The 27,030-nt window shown below is 39.0% G+C and overlaps 1 protein-coding gene across 4 annotated transcripts in view; it reads left to right on the top strand.

The window, feature by feature from the left end:
* The window catches only part of ADCYAP1R1 (ADCYAP receptor type I), an 808,856-nt gene that overhangs the window by 550,598 nt on the left and 231,228 nt on the right, over positions 1-27,030 (top strand). For all 4 annotated transcript variants that reach the window (XM_085628890.1, XM_085628887.1, XM_085628888.1 and 1 more), the window contains exons 5-7: positions 8,347-8,385; positions 14,097-14,200; positions 18,310-18,407. In XM_085628890.1, coding sequence (XP_085485016.1) covers positions 8,347-8,385; positions 14,097-14,200; positions 18,310-18,407 — 241 coding nt within the window. The remainder of the gene's footprint in view (positions 1-8,346; positions 8,386-14,096; positions 14,201-18,309; positions 18,408-27,030) is intronic.

A 27,030-nucleotide genomic window follows, 5' to 3' on the forward strand; every position in this document is an offset into this window, starting at 1 on the left:
CATAAAATGTAGTGTCACTCCACTCAATTGTGTATTGGAGACAGGCTGTCAGGCACAAAGAGTTATAAGCACAGAGAAATGTCCACTTTCTAAAATTGGTATTTATAAAACAGTAATGTGAAATTCAACTTCACCAGTAAGGATGATTTATCATTGCTATTCTAAACATAACAAACATGACAAAACTACTCCTTTCTGATCAGGAATTACCACTTAAAAGTATATAAGGGAATTCCCAATGCAAGCCTATAGAAAGAGTAGACCCCATAGTAGAGAAAAATGAAATACGCTGTCACTACCAGGACATGTCAAACATAAAAGTAAACAACCTATCTTTTACTTACACACCACCCTGCCCATAGGGCTACCTAGGGCCTACCTTAGGGGTGACCTTTGTGTAATAAAAGGGAAGTTTAAGGCTTGGCAAAACGTTTTTAATGCCAAGTCAAGTGGCAGTAAACTGCTCCCTCAGTCCCTGTAGTGGCAGGTCTGAGACATGGTTAAGGGGCTTCTTATGTGGGTGGCGCAAGCAGTGCTGCAGGCCCACTAGTAGCATTTAATTTACAAGCGCTAGAAACATTAAGTGCATGTTACTATTTACTCAAAAGTAAATTAAATATGCCAGTTGAATATGAGCCAATGTTACCATGTTTTAGGGGGAGAGCACATGCTCTGGTTAGCAGTGGTAAAAGTGCACAGAGTCCTAAAGCCAACAAAAATCAAGTCAGAAAAATAGAAGGAGGATGACAAAAGGTTTGGGGTAACCTTGCACAAAGGGCCATTTCCAACAAATGGCAAACTATATAAGTTTGTTTTGAATGATAACAATTATGTTCCTTCAGCTAATGTTTTTCTAAAAACAGTGTTATATTTTCTCTAATTCTGATCAAGTACTGATGACTATATTGCCTTTTTGCCACATTTTAACAAATGGGTGTTTTTAACAACTGTCTGGAATATCCCCACACTCTCTCTATCCTAGTTCATGCTAGATAGCACCTGTAGTCATGTCCAGAGGGCAGTGGTCATAGCATGTGCCAGTCTCCCCTGCCCCAAAGCCTGATGGGCAAGGCCACTGGTCATGGCCAGAAGACCCTAAACACAAGCCAAACATACCACCCAGTCTCCTCGATCTATAAGCCCATTGGGTTTTGACTTTGGCAACACCCATGAGTCTCTAGGCAATCGATGTGGATTTCAGTGACATCCTGCATTCAGCCCCTGAAGCCTACTGAGCATGACTAATGGTCACGACCAAGACAGTCTCATTGCAAGTAATACCTTACAGCAAGTTCAACTACCCCCAGGGTCATATTACCCACTCTTTGGCCATGCTCAGTAGCCTTTGGAGTAGGTCATGACATTTGTCCCCACTCAGGCTCTAGTCCACCTTCCTCATCGGCCCCTTTGCACAGCACAGACTTCGGCCTTGCCGCACGGTCTAGGCCCAGGGTATAATCCTCAATCATGACATATGTGCAGGCAACGCATTGGCACTAGTACCCCACCTGAGGGCTCAAAGTAGCCAGTTTTCGGCTATGACCAGCAGTGTTGGAATGCAGGGAATTGTTCTCAGCCACACTCCTTGATCAGCCTGCCTAGCCCTCAGAGTACAGCATTTGGCAAAGTCTAGAAGACTGCTGACTCAAGGCATGGCTTTCAACCCTTTCTCCTTCACCCAATTACTTTCTTCCCTCCATTTTTTTTCTTTTTCTTTCCTCTTCTGTTTGACGACAAGAGAGTTGAATTTTGGTCACAGTATGTGTAAAACTATTTTTAGAAATGCGTATTGGCTTGCGAACCAGGAAACCCAGTTAATGAAGTAGCTAAAGGTTTGCAAACTGTCTTGAGAACCCCGCACCTTACATTTGCTGTTTATTCAAGAAATAAATCATTGTGCTTAGGGCCCCTTTGTGACTGGGCGTGTTTAACTTGTTTCCACTTGACTCATGAATTTAACTTAAAACAGGAGAGGTGGTTCAAAACGCGGCAAATACCGCAATTAAGTGGAACTCCCTATTAACTGACAAAAAGTCTTTTTCTAAAAAACATCACGCCTGGGCTGTGATTCAGACATACCAGAGGCTAAAACCGCAACGGTATCTGACTGAACATATTTCTTACTATAAAAAGCATTACTTGATGTTACTAAGACTGGGTTCATTCCCCTCAAAAGATTTAACCCCGCAATGGAAATACGTATGGCCATCTAAGGAATGTCGCATTTGCTGTCAAGGGGAGGAGTCATTATTACACTTATTATGCATATGCCCCATTTTACTGAAAACACGTAAATCCATTCTTCGGGAGATCTTAAAGAAAGAACAGATTAGAACATGTAGAGTTGCGGTCATCAGGTGTCTTGGATGGTTCTCAACTCCACTCTCCTGCAGTGCTATAAAATTTTGGAAAGTAGCAGCAAAAGAATTGGACAAAATTTCTTCATGACAAGCAAACATTTAACTTTTTGATGGACTTTCTACTGTGATCATGGCTCCCTTTTCCAATGATTTCTACCAGATCAATGTTTCAAAACGATACCTAAAAAAAGAAAAAAAAAATAATAATAATAACAACTTTTTACATAATTATATCTTTTATATACATATGTTTACATAATGTTTAGAACTAGAATTTTATGATGGTTTGCCATCCTTTTATGATTTTTAAAGAATTAATAAAAGTATTTTTGACTTGACTTGAGGTGGTTCATGTTCTACCAATCTCAACTGCTTCACAAAGCAGGGATGCAAGTTCATTAACCTTGCATCATAGTTCTGATCCATTCTGTGAGAGGAAACATAATGTTTCACATTTCTGGGTTTTATCCTACTTTACAATGGGGTAGGGCTGTGCTCACTCCCCCCACATGGTACCAGCAAAATATCCTTCATGGTGAGGTCTGTGAACTGGAAGAATATATACACAGTGTGCAAAATGGCAATTTGAAGAACAATATCTCAATCAATCAGATTGTAGTTTAGATTAAAATTATGGTACCTGAACCACGTCATGATCATTACAGTTTCTATGTCCTTAAAATACTGATGTGACTATTTCAAAGACCAGTTTGCAGATTTAAAGACCAAAAGCAAAAAGGTGTGCTAAACCTTACATTCCTGTCACCTCCGATGCAATTCTGTCCATAGGCTTTCAGTGCAGGTCTGAGCAAAACTTTCAGTAAGTTATTCAATGAGAACGTTTTGGAACACCCCCAACTAATCTGCATAAGACTTTCCGAAACAATTTTAAGGTTCATGCACATTTCCTTTAGAAATAGACTTTTGAGAATCCGACAAAAGAGGCCAAAGTTATTAGCAATCCTGAAAAGTGCTTCTGTTGTGGTATAGTCTTTCCAACTATGACAACAAAGCCTCTATCACTGACTTTGTAATTTACTGCCTAAGAGTCTGCTGGACATGCTTGAAAAGCATAAGACTTTCATAATACTAACAATAATGGCTCTGATGATGTAAACAAGGGACCAATCAGATCAATTCTTAGCACACAAGTCGAGCTACTGTGCTGCATTAATTGTTCATCCATATCCCTCAGTAAACAAATGGCACATGGAATTATTTTGACTTCAAAGTTAATCTTGTAATAGTCGTAATCAAGGGTGGGTGATTTTAATTCACCCATAGATAAATTAGGCGAATTGCTGCCCAAAATTAGCTCTGCTCAAATTGTGGTTTGGGTCTATTTTGTTCAGTACAAATGACCATGAAAAAACAATGAAGAAGCGGACATAAAAATAATTCACTATGAAAAATAATGTCACTTAAAGGATCAGTTTATGATTCAAAGAAATAATTCCATTAAAAAAGAAAGTGACCTTTTGAAGCAAAAAAAACAATTCATCCTCATCATAAAAGCTTTATTTCGATCACTAGGATCACAAAAGCACAATAAAATCAACAGTACATTTTACATAACAGCCTTGCAAATCAGACAGCAAGTGTAGAACATATACAATGAGGCTAATTGATCATATACAACACAGTCAAAGAATTGGACAAAATTTCTTCATGACAAGCAAACATTTAACTTTTTGATGGACTTTCTACTGTGATCATGGCTCCCTTTTCCAATGATTTCTACCAGATCAATGTTTCAAAACGATACCTAAAAAAAGAAAAAAAAAATAATAATAATAACAACTTTTTACATAATTATATCTTTTATATACATATGTTTACATAATGTTTAGAACTAGAATTTTATGATGGTTTGCCATCCTTTTATGATTTTTAAAGAATTAATAAAAGTATTTTTGACTTGACTTGAGGTGGTTCATGTTCTACCAATCTCAACTGCTTCACAAAGCAGGGATGCAAGTTCATTAACCTTGCATCATAGTTCTGATCCATTCTGTGAGAGGAAACATAATGTTTCACATTTCTGGGTTTTATCCTACTTTACAATGGGGTAGGGCTGTGCTCACTCCCCCCACATGGTACCAGCAAAATATCCTTCATGGTGAGGTCTGTGAACTGGAAGAATATATACACAGTGTGCAAAATGGCAATTTGAAGAACAATATCTCAATCAATCAGATTGTAGTTTAGATTAAAATTATGGTACCTGAACCACGTCATGATCATTACAGTTTCTATGTCCTTAAAATACTGATGTGACTATTTCAAAGACCAGTTTGCAGATTTAAAGACCAAAAGCAAAAAGGTGTGCTAAACCTTACATTCCTGTCACCTCCGATGCAATTCTGTCCATAGGCTTTCAGTGCAGGTCTGAGCAAAACTTTCAGTAAGTTATTCAATGAGAACGTTTTGGAACACCCCCAACTAATCTGCATAAGACTTTCCGAAACAATTTTAAGGTTCATGCACATTTCCTTTAGAAATAGACTTTTGAGAATCCGACAAAAGAGGCCAAAGTTATTAGCAATCCTGAAAAGTGCTTCTGTTGTGGTATAGTCTTTCCAACTATGACAACAAAGCCTCTATCACTGACTTTGTAATTTACTGCCTAAGAGTCTGCTGGACATGCTTGAAAAGCATAAGACTTTCATAATACTAACAATAATGGCTCTGATGATGTAAACAAGGGACCAATCAGATCAATTCTTAGCACACAAGTCGAGCTACTGTGCTGCATTAATTGTTCATCCATATCCCTCAGTAAACAAATGGCACATGGAATTATTTTGACTTCAAAGTTAATCTTGTAATAGTCGTAATCAAGGGTGGGTGATTTTAATTCACCCATAGATAAATTAGGCGAATTGCTGCCCAAAATTAGCTCTGCTCAAATTGTGGTTTGGGTCTATTTTGTTCAGTACAAATGACCATGAAAAAACAATGAAGAAGCGGACATAAAAATAATTCACTATGAAAAAGAATGTCACTTAAAGGATCAGTTTATGATTCAAAGAAATAATTCCATTAAAAAAGAAAGTGACCTTTTGAAGCAAAAAAAACAATTCATCCTCATCATAAAAGCTTTATTTTGATCACTAGGATCACAAAAGCACAATAAAATCAACAGTACATTTTACATAACAGCCTTGCAAATCAGACAGCAAGTGTAGAACATATACAATGAGGCTAATTGATCATATACAACACAGTCAATCCAATTCCTAGTTATTTTGGACAAAAAGCTTACAAGAATTGGTGAAGAAAGGCACAAAAGACTGTATAAAACCAGAATGAGCATACACACTTAAAGTCATACATATCGAGAGCACCTACTAAGCCGTTGTGGAGGAGGGCCAGATAGTCACAAACTTATACTCCCACAAACTCCTCATGCAGCTGAACAAGTGGACCTAAGTTAGGTACAAAAGGCTGTATGTTTTTCTTATGGACCACACATGGCCCACATTTAACAGTCCTTTTGATCCTTGTGCCCTAGGGGCATGCACAAAGTGGCAGCAACATAGCAATAAAATACAATTTTACATATAGGCTCATCTTCATTAATCTGCTATACCAAGGAGGCAGGGTCGTCTTAGAGTAACTTACACAAAAGGAAAGTGTGCTAGTTGAATTAAGGTGCATCAATTTGTAATTAATAAAATACAATCGCACACAGGCGGGCTTACAGTGCAAAGCAGGCAGAAAACCTAAGCTTCTCTGCTGTGAAATAAAATGCCCATAAAGTTAGATTACATTTTAAAATACCTAAAAACATTTGTTAGATACAATCGAGCCAATGGTGGTTTCTGTGGGAACTGGAAATGCACATGGTATCACAGCTACATGCACCCACTTATATTAACCGTGATTTACGGCATTTCCTGTTCACTTCCTTGTAAACAATTAGAACGTCAAGATCCATGCAGACATAAGGTGTCTTGCTACTGTGAATATCACCATCCTGGAGGTATTGTTCCTTATTATCCTAAGAGCCTCCAAGTGTCTCCTAGAACCCAGCTTCCTGTACAGCGTCAATATCCATTTCTTCCTATGAGTACCATAGGCTGGGCTAAAGAATACAAAGTGCGGTAGAGACTCTGATGCACCCCTGTAAGCTGGGCACCTGTCTGGCACAGATTGGGAATTGGCCCACTTCTTGCAAAACGATTGAGGGCCAGATGTATCAAGCCTTTTACCGGTCGTAAATGGGCTGATTTGCAGAATCGGCCCCTATGCAAATGGTAAAAAGCCTTTTGGAATGTAGCATCCCAAAAGGCATTCGCAAAATAGGGACTCACAATGTTTGCGATTACCTATTTTGCTAATGCATTTAGGGAATCACAATTTTGCGATTTGCTAAATGCAATGCAGAAAGCAGTTAAAAATTGCACCTTGCTTTAAGGAATCGCAAATTTCCACCAACTTCAAGTTTGTGGTAATTTTCAAATTCCTAGAAAAATGCATTTTTCTAAGTGCCATGTGGCGCACACGAATATGTGACGTTACAACGCATGCGATTAAATCGCATGCCATTGCAACGCAAAACTTTACCCCGACTTTCTTTCGGGGAGTGCTGGAAGTTGGAATAGATTAATTTTCTATTCCACCTCCAGGTATGCAACAGTAGGAAAGGTGTTGGAGTAAATGCAACACCTTCTACGTTGCAACGGCATGCGATGTAATTGCATGTGTTGTAACAATTGCGTTAAAAAGGCTGTTTCCCAGCGCACACACGTGCCCTTTGGGCATGCATGTGCACCACATGCAGACACTTACCTTTTTTTGGAGGTGCATTAGGGTGGCCTTTTGGCCCCCTATCACCCTTGTAATTGCATTGGTAATTTGCGATTACCAATTTGGTAATCGCAAATTGCGAATGTCTTCCAATTCATTCCTATGAGCCTCTAGGCCCATAGGAATGAATGGGAAGGCATTCCTTAATATCGAATGGAAATTTGGAATTCGCTATTAAGGAATCGCATATTTTTTGTGTGCAACCTACATACATTGCATTTTGGGATTGCGAAATAGCGAATCAGTAAAATTCGCTATTATGGACTCGCAAAATTCAATGTTGATACATCTGGCCCTTAGTGAGCAAAGACAGATATTGAAATTGTAAACACAGTTTCCGAGCCAAAGGGGCATGATTTCATCAACTGAGCCTTTGCACATAGGAAGAGATTTATAATTGATAAACTTGGTGATTAAAGAGCCCTTATTTCCACATATTCAATTCAAAAAGACTCATGATTGGAAAATCTAAATCAGTGTTAGCAGAATCAGTGTTCATGTTTTTGATTGATGCAGTGTTTCAAGATCTCTTATGTTTACTTAGGAAATGTAAATGTTTGTTAACATTTTCCAGAGTAAGGATTCTGATTTAGACTAAGATTTAGAGCTCAGTTGGTAACTCAAATTCCTCTTATTTCTGGTGTTAATGTTCAATTCTGAGGAGAATCCATCAAATACATTTCGACTCCCCATATTGTCCACCTGGTGGAGGTAACTTTTTCCATTGTCTTCTTCTACAGATTTAGCATTTCCTCCAACACTCTGAGGTTTCTGAGTACCACTTAACCTTCTGGATTAACTATACAGGGGCTCAGTCCCTTCTGGATTAACTATACAGGGGCTCAGTCCTCTTGGAGATAATATCTCTGTTAAACTTTTTAGGGGAAACACGAGAGAACCAAAGTAGCTTTCCAGACCTAATAATTCCTTATGGGATTGGTAACAGGGTTGCAGGCCCCATCTGAAATTACAGGTCTCTCATAATGAGAACTATGTGGATTAAACTGGAAAAGTCAAGAAATATTATTGCAAGGTATTTATTTCCAAGAGACATTTCCAAGTAACTCTACCGTAAGTAAAGGTAATATAACTGCACAGACTTAAGCATTCTATGATGCCTTTGTTCTTTATTTTTTTTTCTCTAACACTTTCCTTTTTTTCTTTTTCAATTCAGGGTGGAACCAAAAGGAAGATATTGGAGACTCTAGTGCAGGTAGGAAGATGGTCTTGTATTGCTTGTCCACTAAGCATGTGCATGCATGCATGCACACACGCACGAACACCCACACAAAACACAACCTACATGCAATCTACTAAACATCACTGTGTTCTGTCATTAATGACAATGATACCTACTACTGGATCAACAGAAGCTATATATTGAGCTACACATATATGTAGAAGCTGTCAGCTCCTGACAGCAGCAATAGTTTGCTGTTTGTATTACTAAGTCATGGAAGAGATGATTTTTTAAGGGATAGGGTTGGTCTCATATTTGGAAATTATAGCCGATAGGCTGTATAAAAGTGCTTCATGTCAGTATTAGATATCTGTTGGCATGATTTCTGTTTTCAAGGCTCTATTTTTATGTGGCAATTTGGGTATAATCAATGATCCTGTGTGGCAGAGCCGCTTTTAACCCTGTGAGATGGTTCAATAATGCAGGCTCAGAAAATCTTTTACACGTGATAATATTACATATGTTGGTCAAAATAAAGGTTCCAATTCCCCCAAAGAGTCCTCACTAAGTGTTTGTGTTTAATCGTCTATGCAAAGGTACATTTAATTCCTGTAAATGTTTTGAAATCTTTAGAAAACCTTTTTCAGAAGAGCCTTTCTCTGGGGCATGGGTAAGTCCATAGGAAGAGTTAATGGGTTTTCAGTGTGTGGCCCTGTTAGTCCCCTAACAAATAGGGAATTGCTGAGTTAATTGGTAATTCTAGGCCGATTCACTCGGTTAGTCCTCTTCTCCTTCAGTATTTCATCCAGAGACTCCACCTGTTGTGGTTGAATGCCACATTCTCGAACCCAGAAATATCGTCTTTTGCATATATAGTAACCATGATACTGACTCCAAAAATAATGTCAAGTGTACAAATTCCACCACTATGATATTTCCAATATATGTGTAGGTCGCTATTTCAACTGTGATATTCTGGTGCAACACCCCGGCTGCAAATAATAGGTGGAGCCTATGTAGCAAATACTCCTGATCTGCAGCATTACAATGGTTCTTGTAGTTCTGATTGTCTTGTAACTGCTGTTACCAGAAACCTCATAATGAGGCCTTTTTCAAGTGTAATCATCTATGTAATGTGCTTTTTGCCTTGGGAATTGCGTCACTACATTGCAAAGAGGCAGTTGTTAACAGCATTACAAAGAATAGAATTCTAGCTGCTAAATGATTCTTGAATGCTTGCCTCATTGTCACGTGGCTGTATTAGACCCAGGAAGAAACACTGCCAATTTACATGTACATTTTCCGTAAGGTGCCTGCTTTCTAACACAATGATCTTTTGACACATATTTACCTGTGTGAAAGTGCAGGATTAGATTTTCTGAAACCATATTGCTTGTATTTCCAATTTGCAAGAACACTATCATGGCACCTTGAACATTTAGTACAAGGCCTAAACATACATTGTGCAATTGTTGTTGTTTGTTATTTGTCCCGAAGGCGACATAGCTATCATGAGAGGATAAACAATGATAACCTGCCTGAGGTTTTGGCATGGAAGCATGGCTATTGTTATTATAAATACACACGCATATTCGTGTTCAAATTAGAAGAGCACTTTGCTGTCACTGCGAGGTCACTGTTGCCAGGACCTCAGCACAGCTGATTCCTTTGTCCCTCTGCGACATGGGATGTCCAACTTGTGAACAAGTTATGGAGTGCATAGTAGGAGTTCCCTATGCATATTACGTATATGCCAGCATATACACACACACACTGCTTTAGCAAAATGATGGAATTCTTTATACTTTTAACTGTTCTCATAGTACTGATCACTTTCATCTGTTCCTGTCAAATAACTTGCAGCGCGTATATTTTGCCTATGAATCAGAATGGTTCAATAAATATTGAAACGCCTCTTTGTGTATTTTTTCTATATCTCTTTGGGCATACATAAGTGACTAAGCAAAAGGTTCTAGATCTTTCACCACGATTCCTTGGGGAGTCAGGGTTGTCATTTTCTGAAGTTGCCCAATCCATTTGTTACCTTTTTAGATTTAGGGGTACTTATTGTGGCACTGTGTGCTAGGAGGACTCCAGGCCAACATCTCCTGAGGGGATGCATAGAATCAGTCTGGCACCATCCCATGGTTTATGTTGTCCAGCAAACGCACGGCTTCTACCGGATGGTAGAAAATGTAGGACATTATGGCTTTAAATTTGATATAGGGGGACCCTTCAGCTTCTTTGAAAATGGACATCCTCTCTTTTTTGATGAGCTTTTGTGAACTAGGAGGACTGTGCACCACCCCACCAACTAATACTTTCAGTCCTTCATCTATTTAATCTCCTTTGTGAACTAAGCCATGACAGCAATTAGATTTCCTGTTTCTACATGGAATCATAAAGTCAAAAACAAATCCCTCCAGCCTCCGAAACCACTATTTCACAATTTTGTTTGGCAGGAAATAAACATACATTGTGACAGGTTTGTTTGAAATTCCTGTTAGCTGTCTGCATCATCAGAGCCCAGATTCACAGTTCTGTGACTAGCAACTATTCAAAGCTGTACAGGCGAAACATCCCATCCTTTAAGTGCATTCTGCAGCCACTTCTAATGGGCAAGGTGTTGGAAATTGTGATACTGGTTAATGGGAGTGAAACTCTACTCAAGCAGCAACTACAATCTCTGTCAGAGTGAAACACAAGCAAACCCCAAATTAACCCGTGCTTAACCCTCTGGTAGCATGGCACAAAAGCAGTCAGGTTGAACTTAGAGGCAATGTGTAAAGTATTTATGCACCACTTCAAACAATAAGAAAGTGATAACATAGCATAAGAAAAATCCCACATTAATTTAGAAAAATTTGATAAATAATTTACGACCAAAATGGCAACAAAATCCAATCAGTAGAAATGGAGATATGAAATGTAAAAGATTTAAGGGAAAATAGAGCCAAAAATCACAAAGCTCCAACTGTGGTTATCTGGCCATACCGGACTGGGACAAAGTCAGAAGTTCAGTCAATCTGCGATGAAGCGTGGGACAGCTACAGGACAAAGTTAGGCCTGCTGTACAAAGCTCTGTAAATCCTAGTGTACAGTCTGCTCTGTGAAGCTTGGCAATGTCTGGCATCCGTTCTGATGAAGCTGTTGTCGGGGCTTTGCATCACTTTGCATCGATTCCAGTGAGCTTGGTGGGACTTTGTATTACTTTGTATTTGTTCAGATGTAGATGGATGTTTAGCTGCGAGGCTTTGCATCTCTCAACGTCTATTCCATAGAGACTGGCAGCTGTTCGGTGAAGCTTCCAAGGGACTTTGCCTTGGTTCTGATGAGGACCCCGGTTGGGCAGAGCACCTTCAGTCCCACTTCCAAGGGTCCAGGACTGGGGTGGCACCATTTGGGAGAGCAGGACCCACATCTGGCAGAGTCTAGGTGCTGGGTCGAAGATGGAGGATGCCTGCTCTTTGCCTGATGATTCTGATCAGGTGGCCAGCCAACTAGCCCTTAGAGTCACTCTGGATGTCCTGGCTTCAAGTTGCAGTTCTAGTCCTTTTCGCTCAGGTAGGAGGACAGCAGGGCAGCAGAGTGGCAGTCCTCCTTGCAGCAAAATAGCACAGCAGTCCTTCTTCTGAGTCTTCTACAGCTCCAGATGTGCATTGAAGAGTTGGGGCTAGAGGTCCAACCTTTGTACATTGTGCCCACTTTGAGGTAGGATACGTTTCTAGAGGTTTCCATACTGCAGAAGTGCTTGGAATTTCCTGCCTCCCTGCCCTGTCCCCAGCTTGTCTAGGGTCCCAAAAAGCCATTGTCAAACCCTTTATGAGAGTGCTTAGGCAGAGCCTTTGTGATGTGAAAGTGTGGTAGGTGACAGCTCTTCCCCCTCCTTAAATAGGAGTGGACCATCGTGATAACACCTAGCTTCTCTTTGTTTCACTGTCATGGAGCAATACAAAAAGACCAACTGCCAACTACACTTAGTCATGCCACCCAGGAATCAAATGGTTGGGGAAAAAAATGCCAACTTTCTAAAAGTCTGATCCTATATCCCCTAGTTTGAGATTCTTTGCAGCACCTTTATAAACCCGCATCATATAAACTCTATTTTTTAGGAAAGATTTAAATATTGTGTTCGATTGGTAACACAATCTGTCAATTTAAAGCTGCCAAGATTTATGAGCTCTTCAAACAATTTAACTTAATTTAATAAATGAAGAAATGTAATACTCGTGCTGTACATAGAATAATAAAACGCTGTACCTTTCAGCAAACATAAATAGAAATGATCACGATCATGATGGAAAGGAAGAGAAAGGCTTTGCTTCATGGATGTATATTGGTTTCAAGTGAGTGTGAAAAGCAGCACATGATGAGCTGAAACGAAAAGAATGGTTCGTATTTGGAGGAATAGACAATAAAAGATACAAATCTAAAGTGAGAACAGGAGGGGATGCATTGATCACGCAAGTGCATTTGGCACATCTAAAAAAAGGAATAACGGAAACATAAGAAATTAGTGGAAACATATATAGAGAGGAACACCAATTTGCAACTATTAAAAAAATTTTAAGACTGCAAAATTAAAGGCAAAATCGAAATAATGGAGACAAATGAAAAGAAGGCCATTTGAGCATCAAAATGAGGTGTAAAGGGTCAAATAAATTCACTTAAAACATATAGTAATCACGCCTTGAAGCTATGAGTTTCAGAGCACCGCACTAAATGACATTGTGCCATTCACTAGAAACCAGTGCGATTGTCACCCTAATGTGTTTTTTGTGGTGGTTCTCTAAGGCAGCTGCCTACACAAGCCGCAATGTTCCACCAGCCCTGCTAATGCTTATGGTGATAGCATAGGCAGTGAGTTCAGGCAGACTGTCAGATCAGTATGAGAAAGGACAAGTGTAGGAATCATGTGCATATTAAATGTAGAATCATTTCTCACATCACAGAGTAGACCTTTTGAGTATTTTAGAGATTATGTGGACACATACAGATGCCTGTAGCACTTGGACAAGATGAGCCTAATATTGCGCTCACACACAGACACAGGGAAAAAGGTAAGCATAGGGTGGAGCAAAATAGTGAGGTCCATAAATACTTTGAAGGACGAAGAACAGAAAATTAGGAGGATTTAAAAAGGTATCTGAAATAAAATGCACAGAATTAGAGAAAACATATCATAGATGGAGGAGACACAACTGGAATAAATCAGGTCGAGATTTGCGAGGTACAGTGGAAGCGTGATATAAAGGCCTGATAAAAGAGGCCTTGTATGGGTATATGTAGAAAGAGGTCTCCAAATTATAGCGAAAGGTAAAGAGGCAAGATGCTCAACTGAGAATCAGCATGAGAGCAAGAGGAAAGGTAAAAGAAAACCATGAAATAACATGGCAGCTTGGATGGAAAATGTAAAAGAAAAGTAAATGAAAAAATCACCAGTGGTACTGGTTGTGAAAATAGGGACAGTTGGTGACATGGAGGGATCGCAGATAGGAGAGGTAAGTGGTCAATAACAGATGTGACAGATGAGGGGATCATAGAGCAATGTGATCTTGTAATAGATAGGTATTTTGCTCTTAGTGCCAACTAAAATATCACTCACTTGGAGTATCAACTGGACCATGAATTTACTCGATGAGTGAAGCAAAATGATAATGCTGATAAATGTAATTTTGCATAGCTGTAGATTATATTGTAAAAATGCACTCAAACTAAATGAATGCATATATGTTCCCCCACAGGAGAAATTAGCAGGAATTGCACTGAAGATGGGTGGTCTGAACCCTTCCCTCACTACGTGGATGTATGCGTCATTGATGAAAATTCAACAAGTTCCGAAAACCAGGTAGGCCACTCAGGTTCTAGAGACCAAACAATAGGCAGTGAACTAGTGGACGATTGGGGAGATGATGGAAAATGTGTGACACTACCTGCCTGCTTGAACCTAGGACAGCTATGCATGGACACTAGCAAGAGCAATATGGGTTATGACTGCTATTTCAATGCTGGCCTCCGAAAAGTCAGATTTTACATTCTTTGAATCCTCAGCCTAGCAGAGTAACTTAATTATATTTTATAAATGATAAATTCTGCTCACTTTGGGCCTGATTACGACTTTCGTGGTGTGGCGCCGGGTCCATTCTGCCGCAGCAACTCCAAAGCCGTGGTCAGGCCGCTGGCTAGATAAGGAGTTTCCTCTTGTCGGCTGGGCTTTTTTGGGCATTCCCACAGTGGTGCCTCTAAAAATTGGCACAGCAGTGGGAACGCCAAAAACAGTTCCAGCATGGAATGAGGGGCACATGTTGTACCCCCTGCATGCACCCCAGGATCCAGAGGCACATCTTCACCAGGGTTTTCATGGAGGAGGAACCGCCATGAAAACCATAGCAGAGAGGAAACTCATAATATGCTTGGCAGGACCGCGGCAGTCCTGCCAAGCATATTGATGTCTCCTGACAGCCGCAACACTGGTAGTTCCCTGGCAGCTGCAGTGGGACAATGGCAGTCCGAACACCCTAATAATAATAGGTAGTACCAGGGGTACCAAGATAAGCTGGGAGTAATAGCTGATAATTCTGCCGACCACTTTTTGCTGTATAGCATGGTCTGAGTCTTGGTGCATCTGCTAGAGAAAATAACTTAACATCAGTGCTTAACTTGTAAAAAACCATAAGTGTTGGTGAGAAAAACATCTTTCATAGGAACTCGCCAGCCACGTCCGTTGTTGGCGCTGCCCATGTCCATCATGGTTGTCAACGATACTCATGTTGTTTTGCACTCTACCAAGCTAACCATCCCATCGACCTATTTACACATCCTCTTATCCCAACTCTTGTTATGCTTTCTCCCATTTCTCTCTGTCCTATCATTGATCTCTTTGCCCTGCCACTTCTCCATGTTTTATACCTGTCTTTCTCGGTTCTGTTTCCCTTCCAGATCCACTCAGAGGCCCCATAAGCACTAGACCACCTCCAAATTTTGAGACTCTAGATATAATTATACATGTAGTTATTTACATAATTATAACTTTATGGAATGACAAAAAAATTACAGGTTTCTAAATTTGAGGCCCTGGTGAACTTGGAACACATGACAATGCCTTCTAGCCGACCCCTGGATAAGCCTGCTGCCCCATCCACCTTTGTTCTGATGTTTCCAATCACCTTTACCCTGTCTAGTGATCATTGTATCAACCTGTATCAAAGAATGGATATTTCAGCTCAACTGAGGTTCAAACCTGTAACCAGCATTACACCCGATCCCATCAACTGTCTCACACCAGTCATCCTCCTGCCTCCCTCTTTCCATCCTCTTGCCCTCTACCAGCTGATATCCCTACCGGCAAATGGTGACACAAGCATCTTTTTCTGGGAAAGTCATTACAAGACTTATGGTGCTTCTCTACAAAATTGTTTGGGGAACAAATGTACTGCTTACAAGCAGGATCTCTTTAAAAGCCAAAGGAAGCTCTGGGTGCTACCTGACTCTCTAGATATTTATGACAGGGAAGTCAAATCCAGTGAAGAAGTGGTTTTGAGCCATAGATGTGTCTATAGCATGGCTACTTACAAACATGTGCCTAGTGGCCGCAAAGTACGGTCTGTGGTGTGACCGAGAGCCGCACTCATGCTAGCACGGTTGTGGTAGGAGGTCTGGATGGGTCAGAGATTGTTTAAGAGGTCTAAACACATGTTAAATAAATGGGCAAGCATTTATCTGCAGGTTCATAAATGCTTGCTCATTTATTTAAAATAAACCCTTAAAAGTAGTGCTCAGCAACTAAACAGCAGCTTATGTTGCTGTTCACCAGGAGGGCCGCAATTATAGGTCAAGAGGGCTGGTGGTGGCCCCCATGCCGTACTTTGAGTATCAGTGGTCTATAGCAACTAAAAGGATTACAAACTAATCAGATCACTTTTTGAAGATAGGATATTAGACACATGTACAGTTTCAAATCATAGTTATCCTCTAGAAAACATTGAAATAGTTAACAACAAAAAATGTTTAAACCATACTTTATATGAAAATAAGCATAGAATATAACCCATAAAATACAAAAAATCTAATTCACTTCCTTCCCTACAAACCAAAACAAACTATGCACACCACAATAAAATATAAAAATTGAAAACATTTTCATTGAAAATAGTTAATAAATAAATAATAGTTAAATTAAAAAATACAATTTTGGAAATAATGATATTTTATTAACATTCATATTTAAAACATATACTTATAAATTATGAAATAAAAAACATATAACTAATCATTTAAATAATAAACAGTTAAAAACATGCAAAATTCATTAAAATACCATAGTTCTATTTAAAAGTTATTTGAAAGAAATTAATCTAATAACTTCCCACCTTAATCCCCTACAAACATAACAACCTGCTACTACATTATAAATTACTATGTAGATTAAAAAATGTATACATTTACAATTGCAAACTATTTAAAAAAATTAAAACAACTACACTAGCAATACTAACTTCTAAAATAATATACTAACTAATATACATTAATTAATTTAAACAAAACAATTATGTTTTCAACTATATCACTGTGAACTATACTAATTACTATATTCTTTACAAAGAAATTCTATACAAAAAAAAGATATACTTATCTTTGATATTCTGTTCCCCAATATTTTTGCCTTCACAATATTTTTGACGCAATATTTATTCAGCATGATATTTTTTATTCAATATTTTGATGAAACACCTCTCTGTAATGAGCTGATAGCACTAAAGAGTTCTTGGAGCCTCCTTGCAATTGCTGACCACACACGAACAGCTCTCCACTTTAAGGAAGTCCACAGTTATCCAAACGCCATGATTCAGTGCCCGCACAAACGCTAGTGATGGGGATTAATCCAAGACATAAGGCCCTGAGGACTCCACACACAAGGCAAAATCATCACACAGTGATTCTGGAAGGGTGCAAGTGCTCTAAACCACCTTATGTGAAAAAGCAAAACAAATATAAAGAGAGGGAGCTTAATTAAAGAGATAAAACAGTATAAAGTTAACTTTTAATTCGACAATCGCTTTTCTGGCGGATATATTTGTATATTTTTATCTTTTACTGTGGTAAAGGTTTGCATCAAAAATATATATAAGCAAACATTTTACGAGAATGAAAATTTCTTTCCGCAGTCTACGAACAGATATGAGAGACTAAACAAATTGTACTTGCTTTGCAAGTCACTTGCAAGGTTCATTTGGTATATATATGTTTCCATGCTTCATTTTAATAGTAAATATAACTATAGCTTGCAACCTTGTAAATACCGAGTTTAATAATATGAAAGAACAAAAGACATAGACACAAAGGGAGGAAGACAGATAGCTACTCAGAAGGAGAGTTGGGTGGATAGACAGAAAGACAGGTGGAAAATAGTCTAGCGGGCAGACGGTGATAAAGTCAAACAGATGGACAAATATATGAATGAGAGTAGAGAAGATGGACAGACAGAGAACAGGCTGACATATGGATAAATAAATAGGGCAATCAATGGACGGATAGATAGACAAACAAACAAGCAAATGGAAAGGCAGAAAGAATATAAATTGACAGAAAGCTATTTAGATAGATAGATAGATAGATAGATAGATAGATAGATAGATAGATAGATAGATAGATAGATAGATAGATAGATAGATAGATAGATAGATAGATAGATAGATAGATAGATAGATAGATAGATAGATAGATAGATGTGTAATCAGGTGGGCAGAGAAATAGGTGAATAGGTAGTCTAGTTAAGACGCTCATTTACAGATAAAATTAAAGCATTTTTTACTGTCATGTTATGATGGAATTTCCACTAATCCTCCCCTTTAATCTCAAGCAATCTGCTAGCAAATGCTTCAACTAGAACAATTGATTGTACTATTGATAACTTTCATTGACTGTTCTTTTTCATGACCATGTTCCTTTTCTCCCCAGGATTATTATTATCTGGCTGTGAAGGCACTTTATACAGTCGGATACAGCACTTCACTAGTTGCACTCACGACAGCGATGGTCATCCTTTGTCGTTTCAGGTGCGTTCCACTGAACTACGATTATATATTAAATATACATTTTCAGTGTTGTGTCTCTGTGTATTATTGTCTCTATGTAAAAGGAGATAGCTGAAATAAGCAATAGAGGGATTTTCGGAACTTGAATGTCAAGAAACTTCATATCATAAGCAGATGAAAACTAGGCTTGAGCAAACTTTTGGGGACATCTGCACAATTCCAGAATATTTGAGTTAGGTGAAGTCCTTGAAATTTCTTGAAATTTCCCATTATGTGATATTGCGTAACTTGTTTTTACCTAAGTAGGCACTTTGTCTAAAACATTCTTGCAAGAGACCAGAGGAAGACTCATTCACACAGAAAATATTTCAGCAAGATAAATTTTTCCCTCGAATGAGGATCCTGTTGATATATTATGAGATTTGTTATGCAAGCTTGAGTAAATAAGTGTCTTGAGCTACCAATAAACCTCATTCAACAACATTTTTTGAAATGTTTTTGGGATGTCACAAACATTTGTGAGAAAAACGTTACTCGATTTTGCACTCCCTTCCAAACAGAAAAACATGTTTTCTAAATTACAGTAAATATATGGAAGGGCAACAAAGGAGTAAGCGGAGCTCAACATGGTTCTCTGTGGCTCTAAGTACTCTGAGAGCTGGCTATAAAAGGCTGGAGAGATGCTAGCTGACAAAACAGCTTACAAACTGGCATTATCCTAATACCATGTCCATATCAAGAATTAATGGAGAAGTGATATGTCAGACAGAATCGCAAAGGCGGGTCATTCTACAAAAGAGCTTTATAAAGTGCTCAACGAGTTCACCAAGCCTTGTGCCTGCATCTGAGATATCCCAGTTTCCCAACAATGATGCGTCTCTTTGGCATACTTCTTTTTAAGATAAGATTGAAGTTCCCTTCTAGCCAAACTAATGCAACTTTTTGAAGTCTGCTTCCCAAGATGGCTATCCAGAACCTAGATAGGCTCCAACCATGCACCTTGGACCAAATCTGGGAGTTTGTGGCTAATGCCCACCTAGAGTCTCTGCAAATCTTGCAACCTTGATAGCTCTTTCCGTCCTTTCTCTATTCAATCTCTCACTAGAATCGGCCAAAATTCCACTAGCTTGGAAGGCTGTGCTGGTTTCCCCTGTACCAAATTAATTGAATGCCGATCCAAATAGTATGTCCAACTACTGCCCCCATATCACTTCTACCTTTGCTGGCAAAAATGCTGGAAAGCTGTGTCAATTAGCAGTTTACGGCCGTCCTGGAGGACCATAAGATTCTGCATCTCTCTCAATTGGGATTCAGAGTCGCTCACAGCACAGAGACTGTGCTGGTGGCAGTTATGGATTCTATCCACCTTTCTTTGCATACATTGCATTGTTAGAGCTTTCAGCAGGTCAATCCACTGTTTCCCATGCAGCATTGATCAGTACTCTGCAGGCGATTGGTGTTGGGGACAAGGCTCTTCTCTGGCTCGCAGACCTTTTGGAAAGCTGCAATCAAACAATCATGTTGGGTTCATTTATGAAGCACACTATTGCCATCAACAAGGGGGTGCCTCAGGGCTTATTTTTGATCCCGAGTTTGTTAAAAATCTATGTGGCCCCCTTGGCCCAGATTGTTGAATCTTGTGGCTTTGACGTAATCTCTAATGCTGACTACACCCAGCTGATAATTTCGCTGGGGCAGGACATTGACGATGTTAAACATCGTTTTCAAGACTGTCTGAGGAAAATTGCGGCTTGGATGACAACTAATTGTCTCCAGCTGAACGGTGAAAAAATAAAATCTTGCTGTTAGGAAAAGCTCAGCTCCTCTGGACCCCTGAATTGTGGCTCCTTCTCCAAGTCACGCCGTAAAATCTGCCCGTTAATCTAGACCAGGAACTTTCCATGAAAACTCATATTGTTGTAATTTTATGTTACTGTTTTGCGACTATGAGACTTTTGAGGAGGGGTTTTCCTTGGCTATTTTCTTCTGCCAGGCCTTGGTTATAAGCCATCTTGATTACAGTAATGCATTGTGTATGGCAGTTAATGACACCCTATTGTCTAAGCTCCAAGTGGTGCAAAATACTGCTGCCCGCCTGGTCTGTAATCTCCTGGCAGGCTCCCCCTCAGTTCCTATTCTCAGAGAGCTTCATTGGGATCCTGTCAGAAAGCGTATCTGGTTTAAGACTTGTTATCTTACCCAAAAGCCCTGATGGGCAATGCCCCTTCATACCTAAAGGATAAATTGTATCGCTATCTGCCTTCATGCACTTTAAGATCTAGCGATAAGGAACTTAATTTTTTTTAAGTTTAAGTTTATTGAGACCAGCAAGAGAATACAATATACAATCAAAATCCGTTCAGAAAACATAAGTAATTATGATATATACAGTAAAGGATAATAAGCATACTGGTGACAATAAACACTGTATCCTAGAACAAGAAAAGGAAAAAGAGGAAAAATGGGGGGGGGGAGGGAAGCAATATAAATATCATTGGGAAGAGTTCAGAGCAAACTATGACAATAAAAATTAAATAAAATGGAGCATTGCATGTAACTAAAACTCTAATAAGGATATAATTATATAATTGTGCAAGTAGAATATATTAAACAGTATTAGATTGTTCAAGAAAAGGACAACAAAACAAAATCAGGGTGGTTTACGAACATCATCCGACGTTCTCACAATGGTAGAATTTGACGTATGTGGAGAAGCTAAAGCCGATAAATAAGTAGTGGGAGGAAGCCATAGCAAATCTCTTTTAATTGCTAATGATACCGGGGTAACATAATTGGTATCAAGCCTATGATGACAGCAAAGGGCGTTCCACCAGGCTCTGTAGGTAACTTTATCCGCATGTTTCCAATTTGAGGTGATTAAGTGTAAGGCTATAGCAAGTAACAAATCAATTAGCTGAAAATGTGACGGAGATTGAGGCCAAGAAGGGGATAAAGAACCTAGAAAAATATTTGAGAGGGAAAAGGAAACCTTAGTGTTAAATATTTTGTTAATTTGAGACCAAACTAAATGCCAAAATTTAGCAATGTTGGGGCACTCAAATAACATGTGTTTTAAGTCAACCTTTAAGCATGGACAGGACCAGCATTGTGATGAGGCGTGAGAGGAGAAGGAAGCTAAATTTACGGGTGAATATAATGAACGTTGATACACAAAATAAAGAGTTTGAGTAGTGTTGGCCGCCCATGAAGTTTTGTGGATCTTTAACCATAATTTATCCCACATAGAGACAGACCAGGATTGCAATAAGTCATTTTCCCATGCCAATTCAGTCTTCGTTTTGCACCGTGTCGAAAAAGATAAAAGACATTTGTAAAGGGAAGATGCAGAAGGGGAGTCGTTTAATAATGGAAACAATGTAGAACATGTTGTAGGAAGATTCGGAGAAGGTGGAAGTAATGAAAGATATTGGTGAAGAGAGGGGAGTAGAAGATCATATTGTTTCTTAAAAGAATTAGGAAGGGCAAAGTTAGATTTGAGGGCTGAAAAAGATAAGGGTTTATTATCAATCAAGAGTTGAGAAATCCACATCAACCCCTTGGAGTGCCATGCTTTCCAGTAGAAAGCACGGTTTTTAATACGTAGTAATTTATTGTGCCAAATAGATTGTTGAGAAAGTGAATTAAGCGAAAGATAGGAGGATGGTAGGAGAGGAGTTAAGAGTTTGTGTGTATAAGAAATAACAGAATGACGTAAAGAAGAGGTGTGTGCAGAGAAAGCAAAGGATTCTAGAAAGGCGAAGGGGGGAGTGAAAAACTTCTCGATGCGGAGCCAAATCGGAGGATAAGTAGGAGAATCTGAAGAAAGCCAACTAGAGGATTGTTTTAGAGAAAACGCGTAATGATAAGATTTTAAAGTCAGGAAATTTAAGCCATTTGATTTATCTTTTTCAAGGGTAGATAAAGCTATCCGAAGGGGTTTACCTTTACAGAGAAATTTTTAAAAAATGCGATCAAATCTCTTAAAATAATAACCTGGGATATGTACAGGAATCATTGAAAGAGAGTATAAAATAATGGGAGCAAGCATCATCTTAATAGAGTCTAATCTACCCCACCAAGAGAGAAAAAGAGGGTGCCACTTAGTAATTGAATCGTTTAGTTTCTTAGTAATGTAGTCAAAATTTTGTTTTAAAGTTTCCGAAATAGTTGGGGAGAACCATAATCCTAAATATTTTAATTTGGAGGATTGCCAGGAAAAACCAGTGTGAACAAAATAGTGTTTAAGACACAAGACATTAAGGGGCACAACTTCACATTTATCTCGATTTAGGTGGTACCCTGATAATTTTGAAAATGCATCTACCTGAGAGAGGAAAGGGGGAAGAGAAGTATCTGGATTGGAACAATATAAAATAATATCATCTGCATAAACAGACATTTTGACTTGGTGGGAACCCAAATGGAACCCTGTAATATGAGAACCCTGCCTAATTTTGGTGAGAAAAGGCTCTAATGCAACTACAAATAGAAGAGGGGATAGGGGGCGACCCTGACGTACACCTCTAGAAAGAGAGAAATAATCGGAAACCTTACCATTGGCAAAAATAGATGCTTGGGGACCAGAATATAAGAGAGAAATCAAGGAGATTAATTTAGAGGGGAACCCTATCCACTTAAGAGCATGAAACATAAAGTCCCAGCCAATCCTGTCAAAAGCTTTCTCAGCGTCTAGAGCTATGGCAGCAAGCGGGTAATCTAAGGAAGAGGCCTTGCTAAGAATATTGAAAAAACTCTTGAATTATCAGAAGATAAACGACCTTTTACAAAGCCCGATTGCTACGATCCAAGAAGCTCAGGTAAGACTGGGTCAATACGTAAGGCAAGAATTTTAGAAAACATTTTATAATCTGTATTCACTAAAGATATAGGGCGATAATTTTTACAAAAAGAAGGGTCCTTGCCTTCTTTAGGAATTAAGCAAATCATAGCATCTTGAAAGGTGCCTTGAGACGCTCCATTTTTAATAAAAGAGGTGAATAGAAGAAGAAGTTGTGGGAGAAGACGTTTCGAAAAGTGTTCATAAAATTCAATGGTAAATCCGTCAGGGCCAGGGGTTTTCCCTCGTCTTAAAACCGATACAGCATGGGAAATTTCTGTCAATGTAATATCTAGCTGTAGTGAATCAAAATCAATATGTTGCGAGGGGGGAGGAGTGATGGATTGGAAATAAGAAGATAGGTCGGAGTGAAGTGGTTGAGTCTCAGGAGTGTAAAGATTTTTATAAAAGGAGACAAATTCATTTAAGATATCTTCATTTTTAAGAAGAACGTCACCATTAGAATCAGTCAGAGAATCTATCCTAATTCTATCCCGACGTGTTTTTAGATAATTAGCCAATAATTTCCCCATTTTATTCTGACCACCGTAATAACGAGCACTACTCTTCAGAAGATAAGAAGAAGTCGCTTCCGTGGATAATTTGTTAAAAGTGACTTTAGCAGTAATAAGATCTTTCAAAGAAGTTTCAGAGTACGAATGATAATAAGCGTTTTCTAATTTTTTAATTTGGGCAAGCAATTGAGCCGAGTGTTTCTCAAAAGTTTTTTTCTTCTGAGAGACAAAATTAATAATGAAGCCTCTGGCAGCTGCCTTAAAAGAATTCCAAATCATAGCAGGAGAGGAATCGTGAGTTGTGTTTATGATGAAGAATTCCGAAGCAAAAGAACTGAACTGGCTGGAAAAATTAGGATCTACGAGTAATGAATTATTAAAACGCCAACGTCCAGCAGACGGGCTATAAGGAAGTAGGTCAAAATCAACAGAACCCGGGGCATGGTCTGAAATTAAAATGGACCCTATTTCTGAGTGGAGTACATGTTGCGTTAAAGATTGACTTAGAAAGAGGTAGTCAATGCGAGATTGCGATTTGTGTGGGGGGGAGAAAAAGCTGTATTCTCGAAGATCAGGATGACACAGTATCCAGATGTCAACTAAAGATTTATGACGGATGGTGGAAGTAAATTGTGAGTGCATTTTGTTGTTTACAAATCTGACTGGGGAATTCCTATCTAAAATGGGATCACAAATTTGATTACAGTCACCACCAAAAACAATATAATCGTCCTCAAATGAGAGTAACTTATCAGAAATATGCAACCAAAAAACATTGTCAACTGAAACTGGAGCATAAACATTAAAGAAAACCAATGGTATTTTATCAATAAGTAATTTAACAATTACCCAACGACCCTCAGAATCAGTTTCTTGAGAAGTCACCGAGACATTAAACTTTTTATGAGAAAGAATGAGAACACCGTTCTTCTTACCCAAAGCTGGAGAAGAGAACACATTGCCCACCCAACATTTCTTTAATTTGGACGCTTCAGCCTCAGATAGGTGGGTTTCTTGAAGAAAAGCAACATCAGTTTTTAATCTTGCTAAATGGGATAAAACTCGTTGTCTTTTAATAGGATTGTTCAATCCTTTAACGTTCCATGTGGTAACTCTGAACTTGACTGGATAAGATTAAAATCAAAAACCATGAACATACAATGTGATAAACAGATCTGAGATGGAGAGGAGTAAATAAGTGAGAACTCAGGAGTGTATTAACAAAAAGATAAAAGAGGAAAAACTTAAAAACAATAATTTTAAAAAATTCAATAGGGGAAAAGAACAATAAACAAGGAGTATGGATTTGCGAATGATCAAAGAGAGGGGGTGGAAAAAGAGAATAGAATGAGAGAAGCTCAGGGGGGAAGAATAGAAGGGGAGAGAGGGAAAAGAAAAAGAGGAAGAGAGGAACAATAGTAAAAAACAACAAAAAAGGCAGAAAAAGAAAGTGTGAACAGGAGACATACTTACATGAAGAAGATCCAAGGGAACAAGGGGGGAGGTGTGAGGCCACACGAGACATACAGCCAATCCAGGCTGACCAGACGGAGGACAAGGGGCAGTACGCCAAAAATATAGGGTATCTACGGATGCGAAAGAGAACAAAAAACATTAAAACTATTAACACAATGAATGGTGAAAAATAGGAAACATAAAATAAAACAAAGCGATTAATACATAAGGTACCAAATCAAAATGACATGACTATCAAAGCCAGGAAAAAACAACAGAAGTTACATGAAAGACGATAATGAAGAGAAGCAGTGAATGAAAGGTCCATAAGAAAAAAACATCATAACATCAAGTAACATTTGAGGACAAAGATCCCGAAGCTTCCATAGCTTCCGCCCTGTGAAAGTTTATGAAACTCTGTAACTGCTGCTGATCTTCATAGGATGTCGTCTTGTTGTTGAACGTGACCTTAAATAGGCAGGGGTGAAAGAGTCCATAGCGTGCAGCCATGGTACGAAGAGTAGGTCCCAAATCAAGAAAGGCCTTACGTCTGTTAGCAGTAGACTTGGCATAATCTTGAGCGAAAAACAGAGTGGAGCCAGACCAGATGATGCGCTGAGAGAATTTAGCCGCTGACAAAACCTTTAGTAAATCCGTGTACTCCAAGAAGTACAAAATGACACCTCTCGGTCTCTGTGAAGATGAAGCATTCGAGGGGGGACGTCCCAACCTATGGGTCCATTGAATGTTAAGAGCAGTGCCTTCTGGCATGTGGAGAATCTTGGGTAGAAAAGTTTTAAAGAAGACAGGAGGATCCGACCCCTCCGACCCCTCCACCAGACCATAGATGCGTAGATTATTCCGCCTATTACGATTTTCAAGATCCTTGACTTGGCGCTGGAGCACAGATACTTGAGATTGAAGGTGAGACACATTGGCGTTAGTGTCTTTAAAAGAAGCATGTGACTTTCAACTGCAGTAATTCTCGAGTCAAGTTGAGACCAAGTATCAGTGAGAACTTATAGTTTATTATTTTTTTCCTCCATAAAGGGACGAAGGGCCCTAATCTCTTCCAGCAGTGTCTCCATGGAAACAGGCGAGGTCGCTTTAGGTGGAGAAGGCGGGTTTTGCTTTAGACGCTTGGTGACAGACTTTACAGAAGGTACTGGTGAGGAAGAGGGATCCATATTCGTCGCAGGGTCTTGCGATGGTAACAAAGAATCCTCTAGTTTGGAAAAGGCAGCAAAAATTCTTGAGTTTTTGATGAAGATACGCTTAGGCGTGGGTTGTTTAGAGAGAGTGCCTTTCGTTCTACCCATAGAAGTTAAGTCCAACACCCTAGCTGAGAGGAGCAGAAGGGTGGCCCGGAAGTAGAATAACACTGGTCAAATGTCCGACATCACTATCAGATCCAGTACGTATCAAGCGAACATTGCAGACAAAAAGTGTCAAAATTAAGTCAAATCAAGAGGAAGGCGCAAGCTTCAGATCATAATGTTAGGACAGTGTTGCAGTAAGATAAAAGCAGAATTAAAAAAATTAACCATCGAATCTTCATATCAGGAAAAATGAGGCAGTTCCATAAAAACAATTTCAATATCCTAACTGAAAATACTTGTTAAGAAAAGTCATAGGTGAAAAGAGAACTGTTTCCTTTGAATAAAACAGCATATGAAAACACTCTTGTGAGGCGCATATACAAAATGGCGGCTGGTTCAGTGAAAAAACGATTCACAATTTACGGACCTTCCGCAATTTCCAGGGGTGCAGCAATGAGTTTGTCAGGAATTGGTGAATAAATGAAGAAAAAGTGCCAACAAGAAAAGCCAGAAAAAAC

This window comes from Triturus cristatus, chromosome 10 (assembly GCF_964204655.1).
Source record: "Triturus cristatus chromosome 10, aTriCri1.1, whole genome shotgun sequence".
In the NCBI taxonomy this organism is placed as follows: Eukaryota; Metazoa; Chordata; class Amphibia; order Caudata; family Salamandridae; genus Triturus; species Triturus cristatus.